The sequence below is a fragment of the Paramisgurnus dabryanus genome, chromosome 18 (assembly GCF_030506205.2).
Source record: "Paramisgurnus dabryanus chromosome 18, PD_genome_1.1, whole genome shotgun sequence".
Taxonomy (NCBI): domain Eukaryota; kingdom Metazoa; phylum Chordata; class Actinopteri; order Cypriniformes; family Cobitidae; genus Paramisgurnus; species Paramisgurnus dabryanus.
Genome location: NC_133354.1, coordinates 10,739,224 through 10,754,494, shown reverse-complemented (window position 1 = coordinate 10,754,494; position 15,271 = coordinate 10,739,224). Strand labels below are relative to the sequence as shown.

At 35.1% G+C, this 15,271-nt stretch overlaps 1 protein-coding gene and 1 long non-coding RNA gene across 2 annotated transcripts; both read right to left on the bottom strand.

The window, feature by feature from the left end:
• Positions 1-5,073: 5,073 nt before the first annotated feature.
• On the bottom strand, positions 5,074-6,171 carry LOC135721838 (uncharacterized). The gene is made up of 3 exons (XR_010521603.2): positions 6,104-6,171; positions 5,532-5,602; positions 5,074-5,323 (listed from the first exon to the last, which is right to left on the bottom strand). It is a non-coding gene; the product is annotated as an uncharacterized lncRNA (long non-coding RNA).
• A 119-nt stretch (positions 6,172-6,290) lies between these two features.
• On the bottom strand, positions 6,291-15,121 carry LOC135721366 (macrophage mannose receptor 1-like). Its single transcript, XM_065243551.1, has 10 exons — positions 15,005-15,121; positions 14,887-14,932; positions 12,911-13,294; positions 12,476-12,826; positions 9,577-9,951; positions 9,123-9,491; positions 7,955-8,332; positions 7,522-7,863; positions 7,033-7,407; positions 6,291-6,694 (listed from the first exon to the last, which is right to left on the bottom strand). Exons 2-10 carry the CDS (start codon positions 14,909-14,911, stop codon positions 6,291-6,293), a joined length of 3,003 nt encoding a protein of 1,000 aa, XP_065099623.1. The 5' UTR covers positions 14,912-14,932; positions 15,005-15,121.
• Between the last annotated feature and the right edge of the window lie 150 nt (positions 15,122-15,271).

The following is a 15,271-nucleotide window of genomic DNA, read 5'->3' as shown; positions in this document are numbered from 1 at the left end:
ATACTTTTCTCCAACTCCATCTTCTTCTCCAGGCTAAAGACATGCACGCAGCGGTGTCAGGTCTGCCCCTGGCCCTCTCCATGATGCGCGTTGCATGCAGCAGCCAGACTTTTTTTTACGGTGAACAGCAGTGATGATTAATAAATATTTTTTTAAAGATGACCCGAGTCATTTGCTTATATTTTTGACCCGAACCAACAGGTGCTTTCGGGTTTGTCGGGCCGACCCGTTAAAAATTAGTTTGCACCCTGAGATTTTTTAAATAGTTGTATATGTGTCAAATATTGTCCAAGCCATTCATCAATGGAAAGCTTATTTATTAGCTTTCAAATAATGTATAATTACCCTAATAGCTGGTTTCGTGCGGTCCCAGGTCACATTTGTGATGCACACAGATGTCTGTCATTTACTACTTACTGTATATTTGGAAAAAGATGTCAAGATCGTAATTACATGTGGTGGTAGATATTGAGGTGGTTTTCATGGTCGGCTTTCTGAGGTACAGTATGTGAATCAATTCTTTCTCACGAGACGTACAGTCATTTTGCTCGCAAAAATGATGTATGGCACAATCTGGTCCGGTGGTGACAGATCGGTCAATGTGTGGAGATGGATTCATTCATTTCTTCAAATATAACAGGCTGATGGAGACGTGCTGTAGCACACAGTGGCACAAGGCCTGTCTGTAGGGCAGCGTGGTCGGTGTGATTATAGCGTAAAACAGAAGCAGACATCCTGAACAGACTTTTGCGCAGAGAGAGGTAGAAAGAAGGAAAGGAGATTAAATGAAAAGAAGTGTGATGAAGCAATAGAAAAGAGCGAAAACGATATTCATGCTTACATTTTAAATCTACCTGTGGTTCTTATCTGTAAGTCACATTTGAGCTAAATCAGTAATTAAATGAAAAACAATGTCTTCACTTTTTATAGAAAGATGTGTAATTTATGTTTGTGTGTAATCTCTATTTTGATTTAATGGGGACTTTAAAACATATTACTGTACATAAGTACTATACATTTCATTATTACTTCTTGTTTTGGTGTGTGTTTTAAACAAAGCACCCACTCAGTAGACTTTCTGTAAGTGCTGGCTGTGATTTCGTCATGTGACGTATTGCGTTGATCGACTGCTTCATTAGTCAAGTAGATGGAGATGTGCTCAGTAATGAGGGCCATTTGGCCACATCTCATCCACCCAGTTACTTTAATAACACAGGAGCCATACTCGTGGCCCTCCATGGCGCCAAGCCATAGCAAAAAGCCTATGGAAATGAATATCATTATTCACAAGACAGTCTGGCCTCCCATTTGTTTCCATTAGTTGAAATATATTCTTAACTTATTTCAAAGTCAAGTTCAATCAGTGGGGGTCTAGGAAAGGGAATGGGTTCTCCAGAGACCATTGAGCTGGAATAATGCAGCCAAAAAACCTCCACACATGATGAAATACTTTAGGGAAACATTTCAAGACATCTGTTTTGCAAATGTTCAACTAAAATTCACAACGTTTTCTTTAGATACCCACCCATAGATATCTAAATTATATATCTGTGTAAGCACAAGATATGTCAATGTCATAATTTGTCTCAGCATTGATGCAAATTGTTTCAGTAAAGAGGATTCTGTCAAAGTGTTTCTAAACTGTATAATCATATCTTTCAATCATGCTTAAAATGACACACCAAAATTCAATACAATTATTAATAACACTGTCTGAGAAAACTAGACTAAAGTCTCAAAATCAGACCATCAAAGATTGTTTTCGACTATTAATATCACTATGATTTCAATCGTTGAATATTTATGGTACAATTGTTTAGTCTTAAAAGAATAAAGTAGGGAAATGTCTTTTGGGAGTGTGATGTTTCGCTTCATTTTTGTTTAAGTTCTGTTGTCAACAGAAGTCTAAAAATACAAAGTATACAAACAGATTTGCGAGATTCAATGCAGTCTTACAGAAAGTTTTTGTCTATCCACAATAAATCAATCAGTCACCAGGTACTGTATATGTGTGCCAAATGAAAACAACACTGGTTGAATTAATCAGCTAAAAAACTACAGACAGCATTTTGCCTTCATTGCTCAAAATGACATCTGAAAAAACTGTCTGGCAGTGTTGATGAAGTGCATTTGATTTGACAGTTAATAAGTCTTCTGGATCAATAGCACAAAGAAAGGGCAGACCGAAGCATAAAGGGAGAGGGGACAAAAGGAAACAAAATATTTGTACACGTCTCTTTGTCTCTATATATAATATCTGCGGCGTGGAGTCTCTGCCCGGTTTAATCAGCTCGGTGTGGTGAACACAGAAAATAAAGAGGCGTGTTTGCTTCACACAAGTCTTGTTCTAATATGTCTAGATCAAAGTGACAGGGAAATGTTATTGATAATACTGAATGCATTAACGTTAGTTTCATAATAAAGATGTTATTATTTGAATAGCTTGCCAAATGCATTCTGGGATTGCCTTCTCTGCTTTTGACAAAGTGTGTGCATCCCAATTCAGGGGCTGCGGCCTTCCAAGGCCGTATTTGAATGCAAATGTCAAGGCCTCCAAATGTGGCCTATTTTCTCCCCAATAGGCTTTATGCCCAGCTGCACTACTTCCTGAACTTCAGCCAGCTCCTTGTTTCCTGTCTTCCATTATTGGACAAACTGATTCATCCAGGTGTGTCTGATTATTGTTGTTGTGACTACTGAGGTCAGGCACACCTGGATTAATCAGTTTGTCCAATAATTGAAGACAGGAAACAAGGAGCTGGCTGAAGTTCAGGAAGTAGTGCAGCTGGGCATAAAGCCTATTCAGGGTCTGGATCCTTTTAAGGCCGCGGACTTTGAAGGCAAGGCTTGATATTTGAAGGCGGCAGGTTTTAAAGGCCACAAAGCGAACTGAAAAGAGACAGTCTAGCATACGAGGGGAGTTGCATCACTTGCTGTTCCTGTCCACTATTCTTTTCAGCTAAAACCTTTAAATTAATGTATCCTTGGTTTCAATGGGAATAAAGGGCACATTTGGAGGCTTGTATGTGAAGAAGCCTTCGAATTGGGACAGCCTTTGTCATGGCCCGGTGATGTAATTTGCCTTCAAATACAGCCTTGGAAGGCCTCAGCCCCTGAATTGGGATGCACACAAGGAAAAAATTAAGTATTCTTTAAGGAAAAAATAACCCACCCACTTATTAACATTGAAGTTGAAAATAAAAATGAACACGAAAATTAAAACGAAAATGAAAAGAAAAACAGAACATAAAATTAAAACTGAACTTTATTTACATTTTAATTTTGTCCCTATTATTGCTTGGGCATGAATAAAAAGCCTTTTAAAAAATGTATTTACAGATTCCTTTTCAAGCTTGCCTTTTTGTTTTAATATTGTCAGTCTTGACTCAAGATTATATTGAAAATGAAATGTCAAATCATCAATTTAATTAAATTTTTCAATGTGGCCGGAATTATGCTTCATCACGTTAAAAATGAAAATGAAATAATTTAATATAATGTTTAAATTTTTATTTTAGCATTTCATTTTCAAATTTGGGACATATTTTGCGATTTTATTTTTTATTTTATAATTTAATTAATTATTTTATAATTTAATTAATTAATTTAAAAAACTCCAAAAATACCTTCGATATGTGTGTGCAGGTTTTTTATGTTTTGTTTCGTTTTGTTTTCTGATTACAAGCATACATATATTAATTGTAATATGTAAGTAATTTGTATTTAACAGTTGGAAATGGTAATAAAAATAACTGGGAGAAAACAGTAGTTAAATAAAAGTGTATATTTTGCAAATTAAAGGTCCTTGTGACTGTTATACTATTATAAATGATGTTTTAGTGATGTGAATTAATATTATTGCTGCAAAATTGTGCGTGTTATGTTTTGATTTTGTACATTTCTAAGGTTGGTGAATTTTACATACTGTTGGATAGTTTAACTTGCATCAGTGTGACATATTTTCTAAAAAATCTGCCTCCATATTTATTTTTAAAAATTCTGATAGGTCTCAGCTTTTGTGTCCTGCTGAAAAGTGTAGTGGGCGGGAACAGCAAGTGGCGCAACTCCCCCGTAGGCTAAACCGTCTCATTTCAGTTCGCTTCATGGCCTTAAAAGGGTGCCGCCTTTAAATATCGAGCCTTGCCTTCAAAGTGCGCGGCCTTAAAAGGATCCAGACCCTGAATTGGGATGAACCTGTTATATGCCTTCGGAGAAAGTAAGGTAGGAGGCAACAAAGTAAAGTTGCCCTATTTTTAGTACAACCTTGTGTCAGGAGCAAATAGGGAAAATGTCAATACCAAATGACTATGCAACATTTGTCAGCAAGTATGCCACAAATGTAAACTATTTTCTTGTACATCTATTAGTGTACTTATAAGTGAAAGTGAGTAACCTACAACAGACCTGTTTTTCTTCATAGTAGTTGTTTGTGAAACAGGTTTATATGTCAGGAATCATGAAAACAGAGTGGCCATGTTAAGAATGTATTGGGGTTATTTCATACTGTGCAATTTATCTTAGAAAATACATGGCTGGTTAATTTTGTGTACTCTTAATTTTCAGCAGTCCAAAATAATGGGTCATAGATCAATGGAGAAGATTAATGTATTTTGAAATACAGTTAGTGAACACAGAGAAGATTTGCATATACACAAAAAAGATATACAGTTACAATCACACAGATTATTAGATTTAGATTGGTGAATATAGTAAATCAGTAATTCAATTCATATATTTTGTCTTTCTGCATAAAAATGTTTGATCACTTTGATTATTAAAATTACAGTACTATAATTTAACTAAAAATGAATTATTCAGCAATAAAAATACTTGCTTTAAGTCCCTGTAAAGTCAGATATTAAATGTGTTCTTAACCACCCAACCAAAATTTAATGACACCGCAAAATCACCAGTGTCAATTGTACACTGCTGGTGTATGGGTACCACCAGGTCAGCAATACATTTCTAACATTTATAATGTGTTTAGAAACAATTTTCAAGATTAGCTTTACAGTGACTTAACTAAACTCTCTTATAGTTGTTTAAAACTTGATACTAGATACATTTATCGTATTGTGCGTGCTTGCGTGTGTGTGTGTGTGTGTGTGTGTGTGTGTGTGTGTGTGTGTGTGTGTGTGTGTGTGTGTGTGTGTGTGTGTGTGTGTGTGTGTGTGTGTGTGTGTGTGTGTGTGTGTGTGTGTGTGTGTGTGTGTGTGTGTGTTCAGGAATGCTGTAGTCTCTTTCATGGTCCAATTTTACGATAACTTCTCAAACTCATGGTGAAGTTACCATGAATTCCACTTCTTATAAATCCTTCATGGCGCTGAAACAAGATTTTTTAAGTTATTTGCGAGCTCTTTGACACACTATTCTCTTAGGGATGTAAATGTAGATTATTAAAATTGTAGTATTTGCTGATGTTATTTTTACAGTGAGTTATTGGACCAGGGAGACAACATGAAACAACAAAACAAAACGTAAAAATAGATCAATTATAACAGGTGAATATTATATACTGTGTGTACACTCACTTGTATAAATGTTTCAAACTGAGAACTTGACAGACTTTCTTCACTTCTAAATTTCACACGTAGCCCTGTAACTGTTTAGTAAAAACAACAAGATATTGAGTACTGTGTAAATACAATATAGATATACAATATACATTCTTACAAATACAGTATTTACTATTAAAGGGATACTTCACTGATTTAGCATTCAGCTTTGTATCTGTAGAAACCCGGCAGTATTACTGAATGACCATGTTTCCCTCCCTCATTTCCCCCTGAGAGGAGAGATATCTGCATTTTGGTTCTGCAAAAAAGTCCTCCGATGATGTAATATGACGATTTTTGCATCATCGGAGGACTTTTTTGCAGAACCAAAATGCAGATATCTCTCCTCTCAGGGGGAAATGATGGAGGGAAACATGGTCATTCAGTAATACTGCCGGGTTTCTACAGATACAAAGCTGAATGCAAAATCGGTGACGTATCCCTTTAATGTGACAGGATTTATAAAAGAAAAAACAAAGTTATACAATTGATTCATGTTAATTGTAGTATTCTGGAAATGAAAAGAGCAGATTATACACAAAACATACCATACTTATCAGAATGTGTTGCTTGAAGTAATGATCATCATGTTTACCAGAAAACAAACAGAAGAGATGTTATGTTAACATAAAAAATACTAGTAACTACACTGCCATTTATATTAATGAACAATCAAAATAATTCAGCTTGCCCGATTTTTTGTTCTCTGTTTCTAATATTTATTTTTTAATGCCATTATACTAAAATGAGGATTAACTTACCACCATAACAGAAGAAAGGCAAATGGGCAAAACAGATCTCATCTGTCCATTGACCAACATATCTTCCAGAGACAGCAGTGCAGTGTTGATCTCCCGACAGTCCTGGGACATATAAACCATTATCTGGTTGTGGATAAACATGTGGAGTATATGGCAGCCAGTATGTGAAGGAAGAGTTGCTCTGATCTGACCACAGTCTGTTTCTGTACAGACCAATCCATACACTATGACCCAGTGTAATGTTTAGGATCTGTTGATACTCAGTTTTATTTCTCATGCTGGCCAGATCTGTGTAAAACTTTTTGCAGTATTTCTGAGCTTCAATCCAGGTCCTTCCCTCAGGAACAAGAACATAACTCTGAGAAGCGTTTTCTCTACCTAAAAAGTAATGAAAATGTAATGTATTTTGTATCAGTCAATCCATTTGTAATTTGTTCTGGCCACGTATCTTTTCTTTTATGAAAACAAAGTGTTTTTAGTGCATGTTTATTGATTAACTTTATAATCTGACTTTCATGATATTTTTTTCTTCTGTTTCAGTTTCATTAAGTACTTAAAAAAGATATTAAATGTGCTTTTTAAGCGGGCATTGTCATGTATTTGACACAGATTGGAATGTTACCATCATAGCAAACTAATTTCGAAATTTCAGGTTTATGTAAACAACAGTAATAAATGATTAAATATCTTTCAGGGATGAAAAATTTAAGTCTTACCATTGTAACAAACAAATGGGAAATTATTGTCACATGAAAAATCAATCCACTTTCCATTATTATCCATATAAACACATAATTCATTCCCATAAAGGTTGTCTGGTTGATGATTCCAGTTTCTGAAGTCTTTCTCTCCTTCCTGATAGAAATCATTGTTTTCCAGTGACCATCTCCAGCTGTTCAGATCATCATACAGTCCAATCCACGCTGATCCATTGTAACTCCCATTAACTGTGTTCATCAGACTGTTCATTTCATCCATGTTATCAATGGTGGCCAGATCAATGTAATTTTCTCTGCAGTATCTCTGAGCTTCAGTCCAGCTCATAGACTCAGATATAAAGTGATACTGACGGGGTGATCCTAACACTGTCACTGAAAAAAAAAACGTAAGATTTTTTTATAATTCCACAGTGCTTTGAAAAATGTGTTAGTCTTGAAATGGCATGGATTTATGTTTCAAATGTTTTATGTGGATGGTTTACTCACCATTGTAGCAAAAGAAAGGTAAAGAAAAATCACAGTTTTCATTTGTCCATTTCCCATCAATAAATGACACACCAGTGCAGTGTTCACTGTATGCAGCATTATCTGGCTGTCCTGATCTCCAGTTACTGAATGTAGAGTTACTCTGATCAGACCAAGATTGACTTCTGTACAGACCAATCCAAAGCCAATCATAATTCTGTATAAGAGATTTGATCATCTTATTTTCAGATTCATTCCTGATACTGACAAGGTCTGTGTGATGCTCTCTGCAGTAACTCTGAGCTTCAGTCCAGTTTTTGTATTCATGAACGTACACATAATTTGCACTGGCATTCTGTCTTCCTGTGGGAAACAATTTAAACATGGTAAATAACTAATAGTATCATGTATGTTTTTTTTTCTAATTATTTGAAAGTCCAGTCGCTGTTCTCACCATCGTAGCAAATAAAGTTAAGCTGGGAAGAGCAAAGCCTTTCATTCCACAATCCTCTGTAATATGACATGTACACACAGGAACTCCATCCATACCAGTTTACTTGCTGCTGGACATACCAGCTTTTAAAACCTCCTCCCAACTCTGTGTTTCCCAGTGACCATCTCCAGCTGTTCATATCATCATACAGTCCAATCCATGCTGTACCATAGTAAATCCCCTCTACTGTTTTAATGAGCCTGTTCATATCATCCATGTTATCAATAGTGGCCAAATCAATGTAATTCTCTCTGCAGTATCTCTGAGCTTCAGACCAAGTCTTATTCACAGATATAAAGTGATACTGATGGGATCTGCATGAAGATTGTGTGCACGTTCCTGTAAGTTAAAAATGTCAAACACCAAGAAAGAACATTTTAACTATAAATGCATTAACAAAACTATGTAGTATGAAACCATGAAACTAACTCAAAAGTTATTGTGGCTAAACAAAATTATGTTACCCTTTAATTTGCCAATGCAAAAACAATATTAACATGTTAAATATTACTGTATTGTTTCTTTGTTAGGGCTGTTTGATTCCGATTTCGATTCCTAGTTCTGAAATCTAACTAATCGATTCCATGAATCGATTGTTGTTTTAGATTCTGTTTTAATTTCTTCTCTATCACTAAAGGAACTAGTAGGAACAAACATCATCATAAAAATACCAAACTGCTAATATTAATATAATATTAAACTATCAACCAAAACCATGATATTAGTCTAATGATATTCATATTGATATGAGTAGAAACTTAAACTTGTGTTCCATTTCATTGTCTTGCTGTTTTGTTTTTCTTTATAAAGGTCTTTGTATTATGTGTCTTGTCTTGGATTTAAACTCTCAATTCCCAACACCTCAGAAACGAGCCCAAAAGAATTGATTTCCAGCCCAATTTTTTCCGTGTCAAATGTTTTATTTTGTATCCATATATATTTAATTTTAAACTCCAATATCCATATTATTATTTTCATTCATATTAATCATGCAAACTAATTTATATTTCCATAATATAACTAATTGACTAAATGTCAAAAAAATATAATATTATGTTGACATATTAGATTCCTTACATTATCAAGTCCAAAAAAGCAATTGCCAAAAATAAATCAAACACAAACTCACTGTTGTAGCAGACGAAGGGCATGTTAGTTAAGCAGTTCTCATCTGTCCATCTGCCCAAGTGTCCTAATGATACAGCAGTGCAGTGCTGGTCACCCCACTGGCCAGTAATATATTGACCATTATCTGGTTGTTTTTCTGAATAAAGAATTTCAGATCTCCAGTTTTGATATTTGGTAATCTGACCATTTGACCAATGTTGATCATTTCTGTACAGACCGATCCAGACATCACCACCAGTTCTCTCAAGGATCTTCTGATTTTCAGTCATGTTTCTCACATTGGCGAGATCTGTGTAATTTTCTCTGCAGTATCTAAGAGCATCTGCCCAGTTTCTTCTATCATTAATTCTGATGTATGTGTTATTGTTTTCTAAGTAATGAAACATAAATATGCTCAGAAATTCTCAGTGAAAAAATAAGTTAAACACATGACAAATTAAATGTTCTTACTGTACCATTATAGCAAACAAATGCCAAGACGTTGTCACATGATGAATCAAACCATTTGCCAGCATAATTCATATAAACACACAGCTCATTTCCTCCATAGTTGTTTGGTTCATGATACCAGCCTCTGAATTCTCTCTCTCCTTCCTGATAGAAATCATTATTTTCCAGTGACCATCTCCAGCTGTTCAAATCATAATACAGTCCAATCCACGCTGATCCATTGTAACTCCCATTAACTGTGTTCATCAGACTGTTCATTTCATCCATGTTATCAATGGTGGCCAGATCAGTGTAATTCTCTCTGCAGTATCTCTGAGCTTCAGACCAGGTCTTATTCACAGATATAAAGTGATACTGACGGGATGATACCAAAGATGACACTGCAAAGAAATTGTCAAATTCTAACATTTAAAGAGTCCAATTTTTACTTTACAGGTACATGATTTTACATTTCTTTCGGTGTGTAAGTTAGTGTTAGTACATGTTAACAATCTACAAAGTTCCATATCCCAACCCAAATGATGACGCGAGTTCGAGATCGTCTCCAACCAAAAAGTATTTTCTTGGACTACAATGAACGCAAAGGCAACTGTTTACTTCTGCAGTGAGTTACATACTCATGTTACTGTGAGTAGTTTTTTTTGTGTACTTTTACTTTTTTGAGTAGTTTTTAAAATCTGTACTTTTACTTTTACTTAAGTATGTTTTGTTTAAAGTATTGTACTTCGCTACATTTTAAATCATATCCGTTACTGAGTAAAAAAAATTTAAAAAGCAAGGTGATAAAGACATGTCACGGATGATTGATTGATGGGCGGGGGAACGCGCAAAAAGAACCATGGAGACGGACGAGACAGGCGCGCGCTAATGCAGACCCGCCTCAATTCAATAGAGAGAGAGAGAGAGAGAAATCAAGGTCTAAGACATCAGACCCAGGTCAGGGAAGCTAGAAGACAATAAACGTGTAAAGGATAAAATTATATAGCCATGGCACTCATCTCATTATATGCTTATTTAAAATATAGTTTAATAAAATAAAGTATGTTACCAGCAATACATTAATTACAACCTTACTATAGTGATTGTATTTACTAGCTGCTGACCTCATATTATGTTTGCTTCAAAAGTGCATAACTCACATGAAAAAAATATTAAACTATTTATTCCATAAATGTTTCTTAGTTTAAAAAAACCTAACTTTTTGTTATTGCACTTTAATTGTAAAGATGTTCCTACAATTTATATTCCCTTGTCGTTTTTGAACTATACTAGAAATCTCCCCGCTGTAAAAAAAAAAGTAACTTGAAAGTTAAAATTAGTTACTTTTTACTTTTACTTGAGTAGATTTTTAGACCAGTAACTTTACTTTTACTTAAGTAAAATATTACTTTTTATATTTATTTGCTACTGACTATTCAAACCATGCTTCAAATGCAACTTTTAAGCAGTGTAGAGTTACGTTTGTTGTCATTTTTATAATTTCAACTGCAGACATGATTTTATGTTTTAGTATCCTTACATTAGCTATCTTTTTCGTTCAATGTATCCCACTTTAACACAATCAAACAAAATACAATCAAAACAAAATAACGAAACTCTCATATAGCTAAAACACAAAAAAACTAAATAATAATCAAGACGAGTTAGTAAAACGGCAAACAACCATAGACGGACAGCTGAAGGTAGTTAGGTTCACGTTAGTCTAAGCCTCAGACGTCACGCCCGCAGAATATTGGCTAAATGTCTGATGTTTATTGTTCACTTTCCTGGAATTCCCTGTGGAAATGTCGAAGTAGTCTTTTGATTGGTTGAAATAAACTGGATTTCCAGGAGACGCGAGTGTCGCAATTAGTTTCGGTCCCTGGAAAACAAAGCTCTGACGTTCCATTGAGGAAACGAGTCAGTCGTGTTCACATGGATAATTATGACCAGTTATTATGATCAGCTAAACACAAAATGCAAAGTTCACGGCATAGAGTCTCTAAAAGACTTCCAAGAGTTTTGCTTGAGGCAGTTAGAGGAGTCAAAAAGTTCTGTTCATCTGAATTGCTTGTAGGTGTTTCAAAGTGAAGAGATATGCTTCAAACAGATGTTTATCAGGAGCGTCTCATTGGTGCAGCTGTTGATGAAGTGCACAACGTTGTTCTATAGTGAGTAATGTTGTTTATTTAGATGCTATTCGGTTGCGGCTGATTATTTTAAAAACTGACTTGATGCCAGCCGGCTCGTTATTGGGTGGAGTCTGAAATGTGACGCAAGATGAAACAAACTGTGATTGGTTGTTTGACATGTCAGTCAAACAGCTTGTGGGTGGGCTTTATCCAGAAAAAGCAGCGAAAAACACCAGCCTGCAGTATTGAAGGTCTGGCTACGAGAGACTAGGTTCACATGCACCCCCAGAGTGACCAGAGAGAAAATATTTGCACTTTAACAGCAGTGGGTATAGTTAATTCTTATAATCACTGTCCCATAGTCGAATGACGTGAGGACGTAGTCAATGCTGTCAGAACCCCACTTCGATCCTAGAGACATGCAGCAGCCTAATTAAATGCCAATATAGACCATGGTTGCAGATTCGTGAACATCCAACTACCAACTGAAGCAAATGAATCCCAGGCAAGACAGCAGTGCAGTCATCTCAGACGATTAACATTCTGTCCTTTTTAATTCGGTTACAAATTAGAATCTCAGAGCATATACCCTCTGAAGTATCCTCCAATTGGTCTGGAGGTTTACCCACATCAACCAATAACTATAGGCTATATGTCATCCTGCTACATACAGTATGTGGAAAATAATGTTATTTGAACCATAAACCATGTGAAGACATTGCTTTACACCAAATATACAAAATAACAACGTAATAAAGATTTTAGAAAATTCTGGTTACAGAAATTTACTTACCACTGTAGCAAAGGAAAGATAACTGATTATCACAGTTTTCATCTGTCCAACTCCCAATGTCAGTAAATGACACAGCAGTGCAGTAATTATTGTATCCAGCATTAAATGGCTGTCCTGATATCCAGTAACTGAATGTAGAGTTACTCTGATCAGACCAAGTTCTGGTTCTGTACAGACCAATCCAAACTGAATAATAGTAGTTATTTTGGAGAATATACTGAATCTCCTGGTTTTCAGATTCATTCCTGATACTAATAAGATCTGTGTGATGCTCTCTGCAGTATTTCTGAGCTTCAATCCAGTTCTTATATTGATAAACCAAAACATAACTAGTGTTGGCATTCTGTCTTCCTAAAAGCATTTATAGTCAGAAGTTGGTTATTTAAAACAAATTGAGCTCTTATTGTGCTACAGTATATTATTGAAATTGCTCACCATCATAGCAGATAAAAATATTTAGGTTGTAGCAATATGTTGGATACCATATCCCATTGTACATTTTCACACAAACATTTTCTCCATAATATGCAGGTCCTAGGTTATACCAGTTTCTGAACTGTTTATCTCCCCCTTTAAAGAAATATGTGTCCTCTAGAGTCCATTTCCAACTGTTCAGATCATCATAAAGTCCAATCCAGGCCAGATCAATGGAATTGAAGTCATTCACTGTGTTGAGTAACTGGGTCATCTCTTGCTCATTTTCAATGGTGGCCAGATCAATGTGTTTATCTCTACAGTAACTCTGAGCTTCGGTCCAAGTCTTGGATTCATTTACAAAGACATACTGACGTGCAGAACATAAAGTGAAGGTGATAAAGCCTGATGAGAAACAAAGGTTAGATTTATATAACATGTGTGGTCAACTAATAAGCCTCTTTCCATGTTTTTATGTATATTATGTACACTGTAAAAAAATTCCGTTGAAATTGCAGCTGGGTTGCCGGTAATTTACCGTAGATTTACATTTATGTTATTTACTGGCAAGAGTTTGTTCAAAGTTAAATGAACATTAAACATTTACAAGTCTTTGTCTTTACAGAGTAAAACTAAAAAAGACAGTATCAAGCAAAACATTCTGGAAAACAAAATCTGAGGCAAAAACAGAAAAAGGTTGATGATGATTTCTGGTTCCCAGAATGCTTTGCATGAGGCTGTTATTGTATAGTTTTATTCTGTAAAGATAAAGACTTGTTAATATTTAAAATTTATTTTACTTTGAACAAACTCTTGCTAGTAAATAACATAAACGTAAATCTACGGTAAATTTCCGGCAACCCAGCTGCAATAACATTGTAATTTCTACGGATTTTTTTTACAGTGTAAATTACTTAATTAATTTGTTGTGACTAAATTGTATTGTTTATATTATTATTTTATATTTAAAGAATAAGATGCTGGTTAATGTGTAATGTGTTTTAAAGTAATTATATAAATTGCTGCTCCTGGTTGTGAATAAATATTTTTGTAAAATTATCAGATCAGATTCAAGCTACCAAACTAGTTTGTAATAAAGTGAAGGTTGAATTTGCCCATGTATGGTAACCCATACTTGGAATGTGACCTCTGTATGTTACCCATCCCAGTGAGTTGGAAACACACGCACTGCAAGTCGTGAACACACACACACACAGAGCAGTGGGCTATCAATGCACAGCATGTGGAGTAATACAGCTTTAAGTACTTGACTGATGAAAGCTGGAGAAAAGGTAGAGTGCGATACAGTGTGACATATAGTATGGCACTGAATGTTTGCCTCCACATATTTTTGGTTTTAAAACTTGTTGGACTTGATATTAACAAAATCAACAAGTCCAACCAGCAGCCTTTGTTAACAGAGGAATGCTAGAACGCTTGCAGGAAACTGAACTTGGCCATCTGGGCTACAAAGCTGTTACAAGGACAATACAAAGCCAAAATCCCATTGTGAGTACCACATAAGTGCACTTTTCATGGACATATGTGACCCTGCCTGTAAAATCCAGGCTAAAGTCTTATAATCTAAGCATGAGATGGAGCATAAAAGTTTAATTTAAATCATTAATTTAACTTTAATTTGAATCTTTGACATGACCCTCAGTGAATATACAGGTATGAAGGGTGTATTTTGTATCATGATTTTGTGTAGAAAACGGCAAGACCAAGTGCACAACACTGCTGTGTAGGACATCTGTGTAAAATGTTTACCATTGAAAAGTCTTAAGCTGGCAAAAAAAAAAGTAAGCTTGGGCATACTCAGCAAAGCGCTCACTTCTGTTGTATATGCAAATGCATGACATTGACCAAAGTATGAAACTTGTATTATATCATTAATGACTATAACACATTAAGAGAATTGATTGAAATCATGATTCAATAAAAACATTTATGAGCCACAATTCATGCATAAAAAGTGATATAAAAATGCACATTACCTGAAATAAGAACTAGTAGAAACATGGCTGTGGATGAATTGTGTGTCTGTTTCAAGAAAAATAACAGTAAGTTATAAAGAAAAATATGTTTATATATTTGCAGTGTGTTTTCATTTACCTTTAAGTTCCGAAATCTGCAGTCTCTAACCAGTTTGTGTTTTGGTGAAGCTCTTTTATATTTGTAAAACCCAAAAAATGTGGGTGTGATTATTGCTTATCCCCAACATCCTTAAATACTTATTCATAGTGATCTGACAAATAATAACAAACACTGACAATCTTTGTTTAACAGCATTACAAACATGGTAAAAAACATTCAAAAACCAGTTGGACTACATAGTTAACATGCGCATCTGAAATCAAATAGAAAAGCAAAAAGCTTTTG